General features: G+C 32.6%; 1 protein-coding gene across 1 annotated transcript in view; it reads right to left on the bottom strand.

Annotated features, from left to right (window-relative positions):
* The window catches only part of LOC126884299 (sulfite oxidase-like), a 111,674-nt gene that overhangs the window by 90,584 nt on the left and 1,124 nt on the right, over positions 1–19,966 (bottom strand). Inside the window, exon 2 of the mRNA XM_050650239.1 lies at positions 6,910–7,033. Within this exon, the coding sequence (XP_050506196.1) occupies positions 6,910–7,033 (124 nt within the window). The remainder of the gene's footprint in view (positions 1–6,909; positions 7,034–19,966) is intronic.

Consider the following 19,966-nt stretch of genomic DNA (forward strand, 5'->3'; position numbering starts at 1 on the left):
TCCATCAAATCAGTGCCACCCATATTATTATTGTATTTTGAAACAATATTTTGGGCATCGGAACAACAATGTTTTTTTTCTCTTGTCTTGAAATCCTTTAAACAGGCCTAGTTGGTGTAATCTAAAAAGTTCTGAAGGGATTAAACCAGCATACGAGCATACTTTGAGTAATCAAACTCTGGAAAATCATACACTGTAGGAACCAAATCCCTTTATTCGCAAAAATCTGCATTTTGCTGCCGCGTGAACATAATTAATAGTTGGCGCAGAGGGAATTGTTCTGCTAATACGGGGTGGATCTAAGTGGTTTCTTCTATGATTGTGTCTTCGTCGGTGCATTCGATTCTCGTATTATTCGTAGATACAATTTCCGCGCCTGAAGACATCTGGTTACGATTTCAATTATCAATAAAACCCGCGTCATCTTCTTCATGAAGATGCTATGTAAACGGCAGAAACATCGTTATTACTTTCGTTTTCCTCCAAAGCTATATCCGTGATCTTTCAAAGAAATTCCTCTAAAAATGAGAAAAGTGAAAAAGAATAGTGAAAATAACATATCCAGCAAACCGCCTAGCGGTTACATTTGGGAACACCCGTATGTGATGAAATATTACGAAAACCCGTATAAGTTGTTTATTAAAGTTTTTAGAAAATCGTTTGAAAACAAAAACGAGGATCCTAGTACAAAAAGTAATAAATAAATCAACACGAGACAACTGTCCATATTTTGGTAAAAACAAAACCAAACGTAAATTCAAAAATGTATTACCTACGCTGGAAAATAGGTATAAAACTAAATTTGAGTTGATCATTCAAGAAGAGATAACCTTGAACTACAAGTAGGCCGAATATCTCTGCGAAATTTTACCTAATATGGTAAATAGACTCGGATGCGTACGCAATTTGTTGGCTCCATATGGTACCCGTAGGCGTTAATGGCTTAAGATGTTAAATAATCGCTTTCTGTTCGCAGAATTATTTTCATTTTTCTGCTTTAATAGGCAGCTTGGTTTCGTTTCGATTCAGAGGTGTTCATGTAGCCCCACTGAGGACGTCTGGAGAGGCAGAAACGTACGTATGGGGATGGTGCATCGCCTGTGAACTGAATTGAAACATAAGTTTTTTTAATTCTTTTTTTTTAAGCTTTTCTTTAGTTCAATCCTTTGGGTCAAATCTTTAGACTTTAATTTGACTGCCTTTTCTTCAATGTAAATTAATGAAAATTTGCAGACATATATGTATTCGTGGGAACAATACACGAATAGCGAATAAAAAAATTGTTTATGTTTATTAATTGTTTAAATAAAAAAAAACGATTTTACCTAATGGAAAATGCTTAAATTCTCTTGTTTTTTACAATGTAGAAACTTGAAACATTTACAGATTGTAGCTAATTATATAATTTCTCTTCTTACGTTAATTGTTTACGTTATGCTTCATAAATAAACAATAAAGTTTCAAATTTTTGCTGATTCCGACTATTTTTCATGTTTGTACATCATGTTTATAAACATCCTAAGCGGCGACGATTTTGAGCGCTCATATCTTTGTTTATATAAACATCGGCGCTTGTTCGTGTCAAATTTCAATACGATACGAAACAAAACTTCAACCAAATCTCGAATTAAAAAAATTCGTGTTTTTAACGTAGTCTTAGAAAAACCACATGTAGAGAGTTTTCGTGCTACAATTAACATTAGAATTCGTAATTCGCGAGAAATTAACAGGGTTTACACCGTGCAATAGTAAAGCATTACAAGAGATAGAAAGACTGCGAAAACTGTAATAGGTGTAACTAATGATTTTGATTTAAGAAATGTATGAAGAAATTACAGAAAATGTACAATGTATGTATCAAATGTTGAAATAAATAAATGCAAAAAATGTGTCTATCTTATACATCCTTTTTTTAAACATGACGATACACTTTAATGTTTTAAAAGTGTAAGACTAAAAAGTAAAAAATAAAAAATTTGAAAAAAAATTTTAAGAAACGCGTTTCTTTAGTTACGAGTGACTAAAATTAAAAATATTAAAAAAATCAACTAAAAAACAAAAAATTAAAAAAATTCAAACTCGAAGGATTATCCGAAAAAACTGTTACAGATTAAATATATACAAAAATCTCACATTCGTTAAAGAATTGAAAAAATCTAACACATTCGTTAAAGAAGAGCGTGGAGCGCGAAAAGTATCTATCCTCAAACCGTTTATTTGATGAAGACGCGCCCCACGCTTTTCTTTAACGAATGTGTTATATTTTTTCAATTTTTTAACGAGTGTGTGAGATTTTTGTATATTTAATCTGTCTAACAGTTTTTTTTTTTCGAATAATCCTTTGAGTTTAATTTTTTTTATTTTTTGCTTTTTTAGTTGATTTTTTTTATATTTTTAATTTTAGTCACCCATAACTAAAGAAAACCGTTTCTTAAAAAAATTTTTTCATCTTTTTTTATTTATATTTTACATTGGCCTTTAATGCTTCAAAATGGTTTTCATTATCTATGATGTCTATGTTTGTTAGAATTTGGGTTATTTCTGTCTTTTTGTACGTCTTCTTGGCAATTTATTGCAGCAGTTTGTCCAAACGTAGTTGGGTCATTCCATATCAACTCAACACACCTAATTTCCACCCCTCTTCAGATTTGGTTATAATTTGGAATACTCATAGTGGCTAATAAGGGAAACAAAAATACAAAATTTTAAATTTTTATCTCAAGCTGTTTCCAAAATATGGTTATGTAAAATTTTCCAAAAAAAATCCAAAACACCATACTTTATTGGAAGGGTTGTAGAAGCTGTCCTAATTGAACTAGAATGCTGGGAGAGGTGTCATTTTGCAGTATTTTTAAAGCTCTTTACAGTGATATATACAGCATGATGTTATGATAAACAAGTTTTACTCAAACAAACAAAAATATATATTTTGATTAAGTTTCCAGAAAGTACATAATTCAAAATTTTCATAATATTCCTACAAATACATAATACTGTTGTTAATAACTTTTTTGCCACCCTGTATAAATAATTATATTATTGTTTATTAATTACTGAATAGAGAATTGAATAACCTTTCCAATGGGCTAGCACACGACACCTAGTCTCATTTAAAAAAATCATCGATTACGTCATCACGCCCAGATGGATGGCGTCACTAGTATGATATATATGCCAAAAAATTACAATTTAAAAATAAAAATCAAACTGTTTCGGGATTTTTCCTTAAGTCGCCAACTTGCGACATTACCAATTTATTCCTTTCATTTGCACCATACTGTATGTGTAAAATTTATTTTTTTATGTTGAACCCATCACCATCCCATGATAAAATTTTTATATGTTATTAACAACAGTACTATGTATTTGTAGGAACATTTTAAATTATGTACTTTTTGGAAAAAAACTTGATCAAAATACATGTATATTTTTTTTTGTTTGAGAAAAATTTGTTTATCATAACATCATGCTGTATATATGACTGTAAAGAGCTTTAAAAATGCTGCAAAATGACACCTCTCCCAGTATTCTAGCTCAATTAGGACAGCTTCTACAACCATTCCAATAAAGTATGGTCGCGATGTTTTGGATTTTTTTGGACAACTTTACATAATCATATTTCGGAAACGGCTTGAGATAAAAATTTAAAATTTTGTATTTTTCTTCATCTAATCATCCACTATGGGTACTCTAAATTTTAACAAAATCTAAATAGGTCCGGAAAAAAATGAATTCAAAGTGTGTTGATTTGAACTGGAATAAATTGTTGTTTTAGTGTGTCTTTGCGTTTGTCCTGGTTCTCGACATTCTCTAACTATATTTTATCTGTATTAATATCTGATTAAATCCACAATACGCACCCCTTTGATTATCTGCAACTATAATGTTTGTTAGCCCTTTGTCAGTCCTTTTAGCCCAGTAACTGAACGGGGAATACGGCGATATCCTGTAATTTTCAGGGTCAATTCCGAATTGCATGAAAATTTGGCTTTAGGTTCTACTTACACTCCACTTATTAAACGACAAAAAAAACACGTTTTCATGCGGTTTTTTGCAAATAACTCAAAAACTAAGTATTTTATCGAAAAAAATATTCTTTGTACAAATGCAGCATATTAGGAAAAATCTAAAAAAATTGTGGATTCGTCAAGTCTATAGTCCCAGCAAAAACAAGGATACAGCTCATGAAAAATACGTTTTTATTCGTCAAATTCCAAACAGAATATTTCAAAGTGAAATAACCAAAAAATAAATCACTTTACGGGAAAACCCATTAAAACTTTTTTAATGTGTTTAAATGTATTTAATTTAAATTTTTGATTAAAGTTTCTAGCAGCAAAACTAAGCGAGTTACGCTCAAAATGTTGGCCCTTTTTTGTGAAAAAATTGTGAAAGTCGCCCTCTGTTTAGCACCCCAAATGAAATTAATCGTTACCGCTTTACAAACAATTTACTTTACTTATCTATTTTTTATATAATATGTAAGTTTCACCGGTTTAAAGTGCTAATTTTTGAAAGGGTTATAGTTGACAGGGCTTGAACGAGTCACTAATCGTGAGTGTATGCAAACTTTGAACAGCCATATCTTAACCAATTTTTGTCTTACAGAAAAACAAAATGCCACAAAACGCCACTGTTTTGTACCGCTCTTTCTATCGCATTAAATGCTTCTCTTTAAATTCATTAAATCATTTCTCTTTTGCTTCTAGCTATGATATAAACATCATCTGCAAATGCCAATATTTGTACACTTTTTGTTATTATTGTTCGTCTGGTGTTGACTTTTGACTCTCTAATTATTTTCTCCAATGTGATGTTGAATAGAATACAGGATAGGGCATCTCCCTGTCGTAGGCCCGTTCTAACATGGATTGTATCTGTTAGTGCGTTTTGAATTCGAATTTTGCTTTGTACTTTAAGTGTTTCTTTTACTATATCAATGAGTTGAGTTGGAATATTAAACTCTTTCAGGGCGTGGATCAGAAATTCTCGATGGATACTCTCATAGGCACTCTCAAAATCAATGAAAAGATGATGTGTGTCTATATTAAATTCACTAGTCTTTTCCAAGATTTGCCTCAACACGAATACTTCTCCCTGCAGAAACCACATTGATATCCCCCAACTATTTGTTCCGCATATGGTCTCAATCGCTCATACACAATATTTGACAGTATCTTATATGCCACAATCAGTTATTGCCCGGTAGTTTTTACATTCAAGCTGATCTCCCTTTTTATGTAGTGGCGTGTAGTATTCACTATTGGCGTGCATGCGGGTAATATGACCGATCATATTACCCGTATGCACGCCAATGGTGAATATAAAATTCTTAATTGTATGTCAAAAAATGCGCAATAACTACCTCACAAAGCCTACCAAATTTCATTTGCATATCTCGCCCGGTTTTAGAGCAATAAATAAATCGTCAGTTTGTAAGACAAAATTCAACATCCCGTATCTCGGAAACGAAGCATTTGCGGACATAGCTTTATCAAGCAAACGATCATTATTTTTTCATGCAGAATTACCCCTTAAAGTTATTATTTAGCACTTATTTAGAAACACCCTGTATTGATAAAAAACATGGCTAGTTGTTAAGTCCCTAACTTTTTTATTATCCAATATAAGCGAATGAATAAAAAAACAGAATGTTAAGAAAATCTGGGGCTATAGTTGGGTTTTAATTTCAATATTTTATAAAGGCTATAATATTCCACGGGTGTTGTGAAAATTGAGAAAAAAACTGTTTGATTGGTACACCCGGTACCTATACAATGAAAATTTACCTGTCTAGCAACAATATTATTATAGCGATATTGTTAAAGAATAAGGCTATAACATATTAAAAAAATTACTTAAATCGGACAACAGTTTTAGGAGACACGACACATCAAAAATGACCCATTTTGGGAGTGCCCGTTTTCGTGACGGTGAGTGTAGATTGAGAACTTAGTTGTAACTCAAAACGTATTCACTTACGTAAAAAACTCTATAGAACGAAAGTTTCTTAGAATTAGTTTATCCATTTCCTGACTTAATTTAAACGCGCGTTTTTTCACCCCCGAGAAGGAGTGAATGTCATCCCCCAAGTAAAAGCAACCAACGGCACAAGTTCAGCTTTTAAGTGGAGAGTAAGTAGAACCTAAATCCAAATTTTCATGCAATTCGGAATTGACCCTGAAAATTACACCCCAAAACGGTCATTTACTGGGCTATTTAGTCTGTTAATACGATTGTCCTATCCCATTTTATGCGGCATAATCCATGTTACTTTGAGTATATCCAGGTGTGTAAAGAACGTCAAACTTATATAAATGTTTATTCTTCTATTACTGGTAAAATTAAATATAAATTCCAAGAATTGTATTTCTTTGCCTATTTGTGCTTACTCTCACTACTACAAACTTCATCCCATTTCTTGGACCTTCATTATACCTCCATCTTCCAACAATTTAGAACTTTACCGGCACCCGGCACTCAAATGTATCTGTTTGTCCTTTGTTTAGTGTATTCGTTCGTAGTTATATGTTAATTTAAGTTGCCAGCAATCTAATAAGTAGGTATCATAATAAATGACATTCGAGGATACCTTCATTTTATTGACGAAATGCCCCTGAAGATGCTCTAGGAGCAAAAGTACTTGGGCAAGATTAAATTAAATTCAGTGCTCGATATCTGCCTTTCACTTTGTAACATTTCTTGGAGAATTATGATATATTTATTTGTAGAATATTGTAAGATTTAAGAAATAGAGTTTTCGAGTTGTAAGAATAGCACACAAAAATATGTACACTGGAGAATATAACTCAGTTATTCAGCTATTTTATAATTCGTCAGTTAAATATTCGAATAAAAAAGTTAAAGCTATTTTATAATTCTAAAAATGTTACCATAAATGTGACTTACTTTGAATTGTGAGATGCGATTTCGTCCAAACTATACACTGGCAAGTTTGATCTATAATTTCCAGGAACTGCATCACTTTTATCTACTTTTGGACTTTCTTTAGCTAGTACAACTTTTTTATTACCTATAAAATGAACAGTTATCTACAGGTGCCTCTACAGTTTTACTCTAAAATTCTAATACGATTGTGAACAATAGAAACAATCCTAGTATCACTGTGATACTAAGCCTCTACTTTTTTAAACGATATACCGTGTTGCACATTATAAGAGATGGGATTACCGAAATTTGTAACTCTTCAAAGATAGACACAGATAGAGAATATTGTCTTGATAAAGCAGGTAAATGTATCTGTATTAAATTTTGTAAATAATACACATAAATAAAAATTTGTATAGACTTAGGTACCAATTATATTTGATTACGCTATATATCAAATTTTATACTACACTTTTTATATTAAGATGGAAGGAAAATGTCAAAACTTATCTAGTAAGTGAATCAAACGTCTTTTGTCTACCTTTTAGTGCAAATTATACTTTTTAAAAAACCATACAGAAGTAAAAACTTCTTTTTTGTATATTGGTATAAAAAGTTTTATTAAAAAACATAAAAGTCCTCCAAAAGGATTTGCAAAACGTTTTCAATCTGAATCAGATCATCCTCAGTGCGTTCTGCTTCGTAAAAGAAACTAGCACCTTTTTGAAAAAGGTTACATCGATATTTATGGTTTACATAATAATTAAGTGGTATTTGTAGCGACTCCAAGTCGATGTTACAAGATGAAATGTGTTAGGAGTGCTCAAAGGGCAACATGGTTCCCTGCTCGTTAAGAACTCGTGGTTCTTGCCAGTTCAATGGACACAGACCAACAAAAGTCGGGGCACTTTCCCATTGATTTTTTTTTTTTTTGACAGACAGACTTTTGTTGGTCTGTGTCCATTGAACTGGCAAGAACCACGAGTTCTTAACGAGCAGGGAACCATGTTGCCCTTTGAGCACTCCTAACACATTTCATCTTGTAAGATCGACTTGGAGTCGCTACAAATACCACTTAATTATTATGTAAACCATAAATATCGATGTAACCTTTTTCAAAAAGTTGCTAGTTTCTTTTACGAAGCAGAACGCACTGAGGATGATCTGATTCAGATTGAAAACGTTTTGCAAATCCTTTTGGAGGACTTTTATGTTTTTTAATAAAACTTTTTATACCAATATACAAAAAAGAAGTTTTTACTTCTGTATGGTTTTTTAACTATGGTATACAGCCAGCTACGGGGACTTTCCTATTGATTTTGATTTTATACTTTTTAAGTTTTTTTAACTATTTATAATGGGAAATAAGCCATAATATTATTAAAAAATGATTTTTATTAACGTTTCGACGCCCAAATCGGGTGCCGTTGTCAAAATACAAAATACTACTAACAAAACAAAAATGTTGTTGCTTAGTAAAAAAATTCTTCTAATAATTTATTTAATTTGACTCATTTATATATGATATATATGATACATTTTAAAGTTATGATATATTTTAATAATATTGTGGCTTATTTCCCATTATAAATAGTTAAAATTGTAAAAATGCCACAAGAAAATAGCTTCAGAACAACTTTAAATTTTTTGTTGTAATATAATGTGTGCTGATGTGTTCCAGAGAAGAATGGAGAACTAATGGGGAGGAATTTGTCCAGAAGTGGATGCAAACAGCCTAGAGATGAAAAAGAAAATGTGTTTTATTAAAGTTACGGTTATCATAAAAATTATTAAATAGCTTTAAAATATTTTGACTTAATAAAAAGGAATGCACAATAGTATCATCAATGTATTTTTATAGCTGTTAGAGATAACTTTACATAGGTATCCTCGAAGTAGCTTTCAATGAATTTATTGGCACCTCGGACTTCTTATTCAAGTTCCATCTTCTATCGAAGGTTGAAATCATCATGACTATGCGAACCCTGTTGACAGCTGCTCGAAATAATTCTGCAATATTGCATTCAAACCATCCCCTTAAGTTCTTAAGTTTTCCACATTCTTCCCACATTCTTCGTCATCCCACATTTCGATTTGCCCTCTCATCACATGTCCTAAGTACTCAATTTTTTTCCTTTTGTTTGGTACCTATTTAATATTATCCTTCTTGTTACTTTCACGTTTGATATTTTTTGAATCCATGATATTCATGGCATTCTTTTATAACACCAAAATTCAAAGGCAAATAACTTATTCAGATGCACTTGTTTTAGTGCCCACGCTTTCAAGTCATAAAGAAAAGTAAAGAACACATAACACCAAAGAATCCCTAGGCACAGTTCTAACCTTATATCCCGACAACAAAGAAACTTTTTAAGTTTAATGAATAATGTACATACTATTTCAATGTGTCTTGAGGTTCTTTAGTTTGGTCTATATATGTAGTAGAGGATCCGATATAAGGTCGATTTGCACCGATCTGTTTAATGGATAAAAATTATTGGATATATAATTTAGCATGTTAAAAATTACAAAACACAAGGGTTGCCCGATCTAATCTTGTTCTAATTATAATTAATTAGTATTTAAAAAATGACATTTTTTTCAAGAATTTAAAAAAAAAATCGACCCAGGCAGATATTATTTCAGATTTTTTGGATCTCCTTCTTCTTCTTAGGGTGCCTGTCCGTTCCGAACGTTGGCGATCATTCTGGCTATGATGACTTTGTTAGTTGCTATGCTTCTTTTCATGAGCATTTTTCAGTGCGTCACAAATGATAGAAAAAAAAGGTAAGTCCGTGATAATATACATTTTAGTGACATTACATTTTAGTTAAATCTGACAGTTGTCACATTTTATTTGCAATTTGGCAAAAAAACAAACCAATTGTGTTTATTGCATTTATAAAATGGTATTTTCTTTGATTTGTATAGTCTTATAAATTGTTCATATTATATTGGTAGATATATTATATAATTCGCAAATTATTTTATTTTCGATTATGGCGCCATCTATTGACAACTAGAATAAATGTTATAAATGTCACCGACGAAATGTAATCACCGACGTGCGTTTTTTTCTGTCACATACAATTTAATGCGTTAGAAAGAAATCGAAAAACTGTGACGCACTGAAAGATCCTCATGAGAAAAAGCATATACGGAATAGTTGTGTTGAGGTCTTTCTATACCATGCTCTCAGGTTAGCAAGCCATGATATTCTTCTTCGTCCTGGGGCCCTTTTTCTTTCAATTTTACCTTGTAAAATGCACTGGAGTAGCTCGTATCTGCCTTGATTTCTCAATATATGCCCCAAGTACTGTAGCTTACGGCCCTTCACGATGTTGACTAAATCTGCGGTTGTGTTCATTCTCCGTAGTACTTCTTCATTGGTGACTTTGTCTGTCCATGGTATCTTCAAGATCCTTCTGTACAACCATAGCTCAAAAGCTTGAAGTTTCGATAGAGTTTTCGCCTTTAATGTCCACAGAAGCACTGAGTACATGTAACATTTAAGGAGCCTTATTTTTGTTTTTAGGGTGATGTCATGGCTCTTGAACACAGAGCTCATAGTCAAGAATGCACTCTTTGCCTTTCCAATGCGACATATAATCTCTTGAGTATTGTCCCACGACTCATTGATTATAGTTCCCAAATAGTTGTATTGTGAGACACGTTCAATTCTCATTTGGTTCACATACAGATTTACTCCAGTTATGTTTTGCTTCTTCTTCTTCTTCAGGTGCCATCTCCGCTACGGAGGTTGGCAATCATCATAGCTATTTTAATTTTTGAGGCAGTAACTCTAAATAGTTGTTTTGAGCTGCATCCAAACCATTCTCTCATTCTCTCATGTTTTGCTTGCTGATGATCATTAGCTTGGTTTTGCTGGTGTTTATATCTAGCCCATATGTTTGGATCATTCTAAACAAAAAAGGTCATGTGTAATTTTTCTCTAAAGTTGATCGTTTTCTAGTTATAAACAATTTAAAACTGAAAAAAGAACGAAATATGACAATTTTCAAGGCTCAAAAACACAAGTAAAAAATATCATTTATGTAATCATCAAGTACATAAATTCAAGTTCAAACTTTTTTCTATCAGGTCTCGATAAGAATTTTAGCAATGTTTTATTATAAAACATATTTTTTTAATTGTTAATGAGGAAGGTTTCTTATGGGGAGACGGGCATTAACAACTAAAAAACAATGTTTCAGAATGAAATAAGTCCAAAAGACTTATCAAGAACTGATAGAATAAGGTTTGAACTTGAATTTAGGTACTTCGTACTTTAAAAAATAATATTTCATACTTTAGTACTTCATACTAGTTTATATACTATTTTCATACTAGTTTATAACTAGAAAGCGACCAACTTTAGAGAAAAATTACAAAAGACCTTTTTTTGTTTTGAATGACCTAAAAATCTGAAATAATATCTGCCCGGGTCGAATTTTTTTTATTTATAAAAAAAATGTCATTTGGACATAAATGTTGTTAAAGTTAAGATAAATTTTAGGTCCCAAACAATTATTGATAAGAATTTGTACACTTTTTTGATCGTTTTCAGATGTATCATCAGTTAATATTACGTAAAGCAAAGAAATTTTCTAAATGTTGTAAATAAGCTTCAAAAGTTTTATTTAACTCGTCATATGGTTGCAAGAACATTCCTTTGGTATCCACTTGGTTGGTGCTGGATCTTCCCATAATTTGCCTTGTAATATTCTCTTGTTGGATGTGCATGTTTTGTTGTTGAATTTGCATGTTTTTTAATGTATTCACTATTTCGGTAAGTACTGCTTCCATCGTGACTTCTCTTTGTTCTCGTCGCCAATTCTATTATATTTTTGTATGTAATTTAAATGAATAATTGTTCATTACCACAGAACGGCAGTTCTCGTCAGTGGCGCACAACCCCAACAACAGTACACCTACAAGCGACACTATATATACACGAAATTTTCGATTTTCTAAATCTGACTGAATTGAAAATTGGACCAAATCCCATCTTAAAGTTTAGGAAAAAACTCACCCATCCATATGTCAACTCTCCATTTTAATCAAAGGGTGTGGATTTTACGGCCCTTCCCATTTAGGGTCTGTTTTTCGTTCTCGTCCCCAAAACTCCCAAAAACTTCGAAAATTTAACTCCGACCTTTACGGCTTCTGATAGTACTGATCATTACCTTTCCAACGGATGTCTAATTTTGAAAATCGGTTATACCATTCAAAAGTTACCGAGCTCAGAAGTATGACTCAATTTTTATTTAAAAAGGGGAAAATGTTTGTGGATGTGTTTGTATGTATGTATGTTTGTATGTGTGTGGAAAAGTTACACCGATCTGAATTTTTTTTCTGTGTTTCAAGAGGGTGTGAGGGCCGATTCAGAACCGGTGTAATTTTTGACTTCTGACTACCCGTAAGCCAGCTAGAGGGCAAGGTACATACAAAATAGCATATTTTTGGGCGTATATATCTTAGGTTCAAGAGAGACAGGAAAACCGCATATACACCAAATCAATAGGGTTGAGTTAAACTTTCAAACGGTGCCTAAGCTATCAAGCTGAGACATATACACTGCTGACCATAGCCGAAAAACTAAAAAATTGAACTTTGAAAATTTTGGTTTTTCAACAATTACTCAAAATTTCAACCTAAGAATTGCCCCAATAACTGAGCGTTTGTAGAAGGTATCTAGACGCATCTAACGGTGTATACCTCATATCTTTGAAAATTCGAATGTTTAAGTTATAGGCGTCATAAGTATGATTTAATCTATTTCTTATGGGAAAAACGGTTTTTCAAGCTCAATAATTCCTGTAATACGTTCAGTTATCATACTTAATCTTGGATGCATCAGATACTACTTGTCAATACGTTTTAAACTCATGTTTATTGATCAAAATCAGTTAAGCCGTTCAAACGTTATAGAGCTCCAAAAGTATAATTAGTCCAGGAACTGAAACTTTTCACTTCGCAATTTTTACAGAATGGATTCATTTGCTTGAAAATTTGAAGTAGTGGAAAGTCCAAGGATCAAAATCTATATGATGCCGAAAGACGCTTTTACGATGGGGTGGTTACCACCCCATCTTGGGGGTGGAAATTTTTTATTATGTTTTGACCGCAATGTTGGTAAAAACATTAATTGTAAGCAAAAAATGTTTTATTCATTTTTTTGATAAAATTCATAATTTTCGATTTATTGGTTATCGAAAGTGTTAGTTTCATATCGAAAAAATAAATGTTATTAATCAATTTTCTGCTAATAACTCAAAAAGTTTTTGCTTTATCAAAACAACTTTACTTAACGAATATATACCTTTTAAAAAAGAAACAAAGTGTTTTAATTTCCTTTCTTTTTTTAATTTCCTTTAAGACCAATAGTAATCGAGCTATACTTTATTATATGTTAGCTTTTCTTCGTCAAGTACTAAATATTATTAATAGTTCCAAAGTCAAAAGACGGAAAAACCATGCATTTTTCGAGGATAACTTATAGAAACTAATTTTAAATGTTTAAAAAGATCTATCCTCAAAAATAAAAGATAAAGTATGTAGCTTAAAAATTAAGTGACTTATAATGAAAAGCATGCCAGTCCCTATTTTTTTCAGTCAAAAAGTTATCGGAAACAACCCCCTAATTACCACCCTAATAAAAATTAGTCATCGACCTTATTCCTTATTTTTTATTTATGTATTTTTAATAGATAACAGAAGTTGGACCTGCTTAAAACAATTAGTTTTTAAAAAACTGGAGTTAAAAGCGAATAACGAATTTTTGTAGTTTGATAAAACATGCCCTTTTCTTCAGAATAGAAAGATTAGCATCAGAGATGCGAAAAATGTTTAGATATGAAAATGTAGCTTGTTTAATTCTTAAGAACTTGGTTTACGAAAATTTTTTCTACAGCAAGAATTGAGTGAGCTACAGACAATTAGAACTTGTAATAACATGCAAAAACCACCTTTACCAACCCTTTCAAAGTCACCTCTTTTTGCGACTGAGGATTTTAAAAGGATTTAATATAAATAGTCTTATAGATCTTAAAAAACCTACAAAAAAATTGTTTAACAAACTTTCTAATATAAAAAATAAAAAAGTTAAAGTTAAAAACCAATAAATTAAAAAAAATGGAAAAATCCAATTGGAAGCATATAATGTAGGTTAGCGGTGTTTTTTTGTATGGTGTACGTTAAAAACTTATTACCAGAGAACGGCAGTTCTCGCCAGTGGCGCACACCTACACGCGACACTATATTATATACACGAAATTTTCGATTTTCTAAATCTGACTGAATTGAAAATTGGGCCAACTCTCATCTTAAAGTTCAGGAAAAGACTCACCCATTCATATGTCAACCATCCATTTTGGTCCAAGGGTGTGGATTTTACGGCCCTTCTTATTTAGGATCTGTTCTTCGTTCTCGTCCCCAAAACTCCCAAAAATTTCGAAAGTAAATCGACCTTTGCGGTTTCTAATAGCACTGATCATTACTTTTCCAACGCATATCTAATTTTGAAAATCGGTTATACCATTCAAAAGTTACCGAGCTCAGAATTATGACTCAATTTCTATTTAAAAAAGGGGAAAATGTTTGTGGACATTTATGTATGTATGTATGTTTGTATGTATGTATGCATGTATGTATGTGTGTGGAAAAGTTAAACCGATCTGAACTTTTTTTCTGTGTTTGAAGAGGGGATCAGGGCCGATTCAGAACCGGTGTAGTTTGTGACTTTTGACCACCCATAAGCCAGCTATAGAACTTGGTAGGTACAAAACGGCATATTTTTTGGGGGTATATATCTTCGGTTCAAGAAGAGACAGGAGAACCTCAAATACACCAAATCAATAGTGTTAAGTTAAGCTTTCAAATGGTGTGTAAGCCGTCAGGATCAGACATATACTCGGCTCAGTGTATAGTCCTGTCGCCAGGGGGGTACAACGCCTCCTTTATTCAGATGGACTTACCCAAGTTTTTTTATGTATTTTGACCCGTAGAACACGAATTTTTTGGGTAACAGTTGATCCGGATGTCGATAAGATTGTTATAAACAAAGAACTTGAGGAATTGCATAACAGCGATTTCTCGCAAAACAAAACATTTTTTTGTATTTTTTGGGTCATTCTAAGCTAAAAAGGTACTTACAAGTTTTTTCGTAGGATGCAGTTTTCGAGATAAACGCGGTTGAACTTTAAAAAAATTGAAAAATTGCAATTTTTGAACCCGAATAACTTTTGATTAAAAAAGAAAATAGCAATTCTGCTTATCGTATTTGAAAGTTCAAGTCAAATTATATCGGTTTTGATTATTTGCATTGCTAAAAATTTATTTTTTTATTGTTAATCAAAGCTATAAACACATAGTGTTTGAGTGATGTTTTCAATGATCTCCCATTTAAAATCGAAAGAGTAGGTAGAGTAGGTCTAATTGCAAGCGAGGCTATTTCTACGTAGCATGCGTTAAAACGCATGTATTTTCACGGGAAACACTATGTGTTTATAGCTTAGTTTAACCATAAAAAAATAATTTTTTAGCAATGCAAGTAATCAAAACCGATATAATTTGGCTTGAACTTTCAAATACGGTAAGCAGAATTGCTATTTTCTGTTTTAATCAAAAGTTATTCGGGTTCAAAAATTGCAATTTTTCGATTTTTTTAAAGCTCAACCGCGTTTATCTCGAAAACTGTGCATCCTACGAAAAAACTTGTAAGAACATTATTTGCTTGGAATGACCCAAAAAATACAAAAATATTTTTTGTTTTGCAAGAAATCGCTGTTATGCAATTCCTCAAGTTCTTTGTTTATAACAATCTTATCGACATCCGGATCAACTGTTACCCAAAAAATTCGTATTCTACGAGTCAAAATACATAAAAAAAACTTGAGTAAGTCCATCTGAATTAAGGAGGCCGTTGTACCCCATCTGGCGATAGGACTAGTAGCCGAAAAACTGAAAAACTAAACTTTGAAAATTTTGGTTTTTCGTCAATTAGGTACTCAAAATTTCAACCTACGAATTGCGCCAATAACTGAGCATTTGTAGAAGGACTCCAGACAAATCTAACGGTGTATAGGTACCTCATATTCGGGAAAATTCGAATTTTTAAGTTATAGGCTTCATAAGTATGATCAAATCTATTATCTATGGGAAAAACGGTTTTTCAAGCTCAATAATTCCTGTAATAGTTTCATTTATCTTACTTGACCTTCGATGCATCAGATATTACTTTTCAATATGTTTCACTCATATTTAGGGATCAAAATCGGTTAAGCCGTTTAGAAGTTATTAAGCTACAAAAGTATAATCCAATTAACGATTATACCGTTTATGTAGTTGCAGTGGTTACAACGCTAAATTTGATCTGGCAACGGGCAATTTAAGTTTATTAACCGGCCATCCCAATATTTTTTTTTTCAATCTATTTCAAATAGAAAAAAAATCTAGTGTACATTCGATGGACACTAGATCATTTGGGAGGTAATGCGACAAAGGCGACCATTTATAAAACTTAACGTGTAATCGAGAAACATTGCATTCAACTTCATACATTTAATTTATAAATAACTTTGAAAAACTCCTGATACAAGAATAAACAACCGCTAAACGCCGTAAAAATGAGTGGCGCATACAATATTCCAGCTACAAAAGATCTGATATGAATATTACGTGGCGCGAAAATGTATTTTCATTTTGATGCAAAACAAAATTCTAGTTTTAATTTAAAAGATTTTTCCATCATATTTGCTAAATTTGAAGTAAACGCGCCACAAAAGAGTTTCAAAATTCAAACTGTATCAAATTTACTCTTTTGTGGCGCGTTTACTTCAAATTTAGCAAATATTATGGAAAAATCTTTAAAAATAAAACTAGAATGTTGTTTTGCATCAAAATGAAAATACATTTTCGCGCCACGTAATATTCATATCAGATCTTTTGTAGCTGGAATATTGTATGCGCCACTCATTTTTACGGCGTTTAGCGGTTTTTATTCTTGTAATATTTGACAAGAGATTCTGTAATATAATGATTAACAACTGACATAACAATTTTCGAAACATCAAAACAATATGACCATAACAACACTAATAAAATATATAAATAAAATGATATTGAACAGCGAGAATTAAAGAGATGGAGCCATTGAAACGCATTGATAACCAAAGACCAGATGGAGTGAGAAGAGGCAAGCCCAGAGCACGATTTAAGGACCAAGTGTTAAACATATGAAATTGGAAAGCCAAGTCGAAGGATAGGAATGCATGGAAGCTTATTCCATGCATTCCATGTAATGCATACAACATTATTTTAAACTATATTTATTGATAGGTACTTTACAATTGGCACGTGTTTTGGATTATAATTAATAAATACTTGACTATAGGCCATTCCACGAATATACGACTGTTTTGGATTATCGCGACAACGAATATTTTAGTGTGCAACATAAGAAGTACGAAAGTAAATGGCTCTAATAATTAGTCCAATAAGCAACAATGTAATTTGCAATTTACTTTCGGTCGTCATATTTGGCGCAGTAAAATATTTGTTGGAGGCAGATTAATAAATATATTGGAGGCAGATTAATAAATATATGCAACAACATAAGCTAACAATCAATAATGGTTACTTTAAGCACAAAGAAATACAAAAATACACATGGACACAACCTACTAGAAATTTAAGATCAATAATAGATTATGTGATAACCAAACAGAAAACCGTATTAGATATTGAGGATGTCAGGGTATATAGAGGAATATGTAACATATCGGACCACCACCTGCTTAAAACTAAAATCTTTTTCCCAGTACAATCGAACAAGCAAAGATCAACACAAATACCGGAAGAAAACACAACAGATATCACAGAGGAAAAGTATAATGTAGAAAGCCTACGACATGATAGTACAAAATATCTTTATCAACTAAGGCTAGATAAATATCTTCAAGAAACAGAGGGTCTTACCGGAAAGGAGGCATACGAAAAAGGACTGCTCAGTATAAGAAAAGCTGCTAAAGAAGCCTTGGGAATTAGACAAATAACCAGAAGCAATAAATATTGGTGGAACTCTGAGATTGAAGAACTGGTTAGAGAAAAGAAGGAGCTATATCTAAAATGGCTAAACACAAAACAAGATGAAGATCTCAGAAAAATACAAAGAAAAGAAAAAAGACACAAGGCGAAAGATCATGCAAGGAAAAAGAGAAACATGGGATAAAAAGTGCAAAGAAATAGATACTTATATCGGAGGTAGACAATGCAGTGAAGCATGGAAATTCATTAACAATGTAAAAGTCGATAAAAAATCCTACAACCCAATACAGCTAATACCAACAAAAAAATGGATAGATCATTATAAGAATCTACTTACCGAAGAAAGAACAGAATACAAAGATCAAGCTCAAAATGAAATAAATATAGAAGGCGAACAAGTACTAATTGATGTAGCAGTAGTGACTAAAGCAGTAAAACAGCTTAAAAATGGAAAATCCCCCGGCCCCGGCGGAATATCAGCAGAATTGATAAAAAACGCAGAAATTGTTTAGATCTCTTGCATACATATTCACAAAGTACGTCAATGAAGAAAGCATCCCAGAAGAATGAAAAACAGCTTTCATAACATCGATATATAAAAAAGGTAACAAATTAGACTGCAATAACTACCAAGGGCTATCAGTAACGAGTACGGTAAGTAGATTGAAGACGAATACAAAAACCAAGAGGAAGAAGAGCAGAGCAGGTTTCGAGCTGGTAGATCTTGCACAGACAACGTGTTCGGCTTGAAACAAATTATAGAGAAGAAACTAGCACGGAATAGATCAACACACCTTACATTCATAGATTTAGAAAAAGCATATGATAACATACCTATCTCGAAACTATGGCAGGTACTCCAGGAAACTTCAATCAATTATACACTCATAGGCTGTTCAGAATATATACAACAACATGGAAGCCCAGATAAAATTAGGCAACAGAATATCGGAACCATTCAGAGTCAATAAAGGCCTACGACAGGGGTGCTGCATATCACCGACACTTTTTAAAATGTACATTGGTAAAGCTCTCCATCAGTGGAAATCGAAATGCAAAGGAATGGGCATACAGGTGGACGATGATACTTGTTTGTATACCCTCCAATTTGCCGATGATCAAGTAATACAGTACAACCTGCCATATCTGGACCTGTCATATCCAGCCCTCCCCATATCCGGACGGTTCTGCTGTCCATATCTACTGTAATCTACCTAGAAGGACAGTCCTGTTGTTGGACAACGCACCCTCTCGTCCCGACCCAAAAGAACTAAAAGATGGCGAAATAAAGTGTCTTTTTGCCCCTAAATGTGACATCCTTCTGCCAGCCTATGGATCAAGGTATTATAGAATCTATAAAACGTGTCTATCGACAAAAGCTATTGACGTCATTGATTACTGGCACATATGAATGAGAAAACGTTTCAGAGACTATAAAAGAAGTGGTCTTGCTTGATATCCAGATTTCTTCATATCCAGATCAGTCTGTCGCCACATTGATCCGGATATGGCAGGTTTTACTGTATGTGCAAATGACAAACAGAATCTCGAGTACATGACACGAAAATTGAATGAGAAATTTGAAAAATGGGGTTTGATAATGAACATGGAAAAGACGGTGTACCTCTGCGTAGGAGAGGAAACTACTGACCTGCAACTGGAAAACAATAAAACAATAAAACGATGTGAAGACTGTAAATACGTGGGAATAAATTTTAACAAAGAAGGAACGGATGATGCAGAGATAAACAGTAGAATAAATAAGGCTAGAAAATTAATTAAATCCCTGAATGGAATATTATGGAGTACTGAACTACGAAAACAAAGAAAATTGAGAATATATGACACAATGATAAAAAGCACACTGCTGTACGGATCTGAAACGTGGCATCTGAAAGAACATCAAATAAGGAAAATAGAAGCCACAGAAATGGATGCACTAAGAAGAGCAGCTAGAAAAGCGAAACTTGATAGGGTTCGAAACAATACAATTAAGGAAGAAATGGGTCTAAAAGAAACTGTGACCGAC

Source organism: Diabrotica virgifera, chromosome 5 (assembly GCF_917563875.1).
Source record: "Diabrotica virgifera virgifera chromosome 5, PGI_DIABVI_V3a".
In the NCBI taxonomy this organism is placed as follows: domain Eukaryota; kingdom Metazoa; phylum Arthropoda; class Insecta; order Coleoptera; family Chrysomelidae; genus Diabrotica; species Diabrotica virgifera.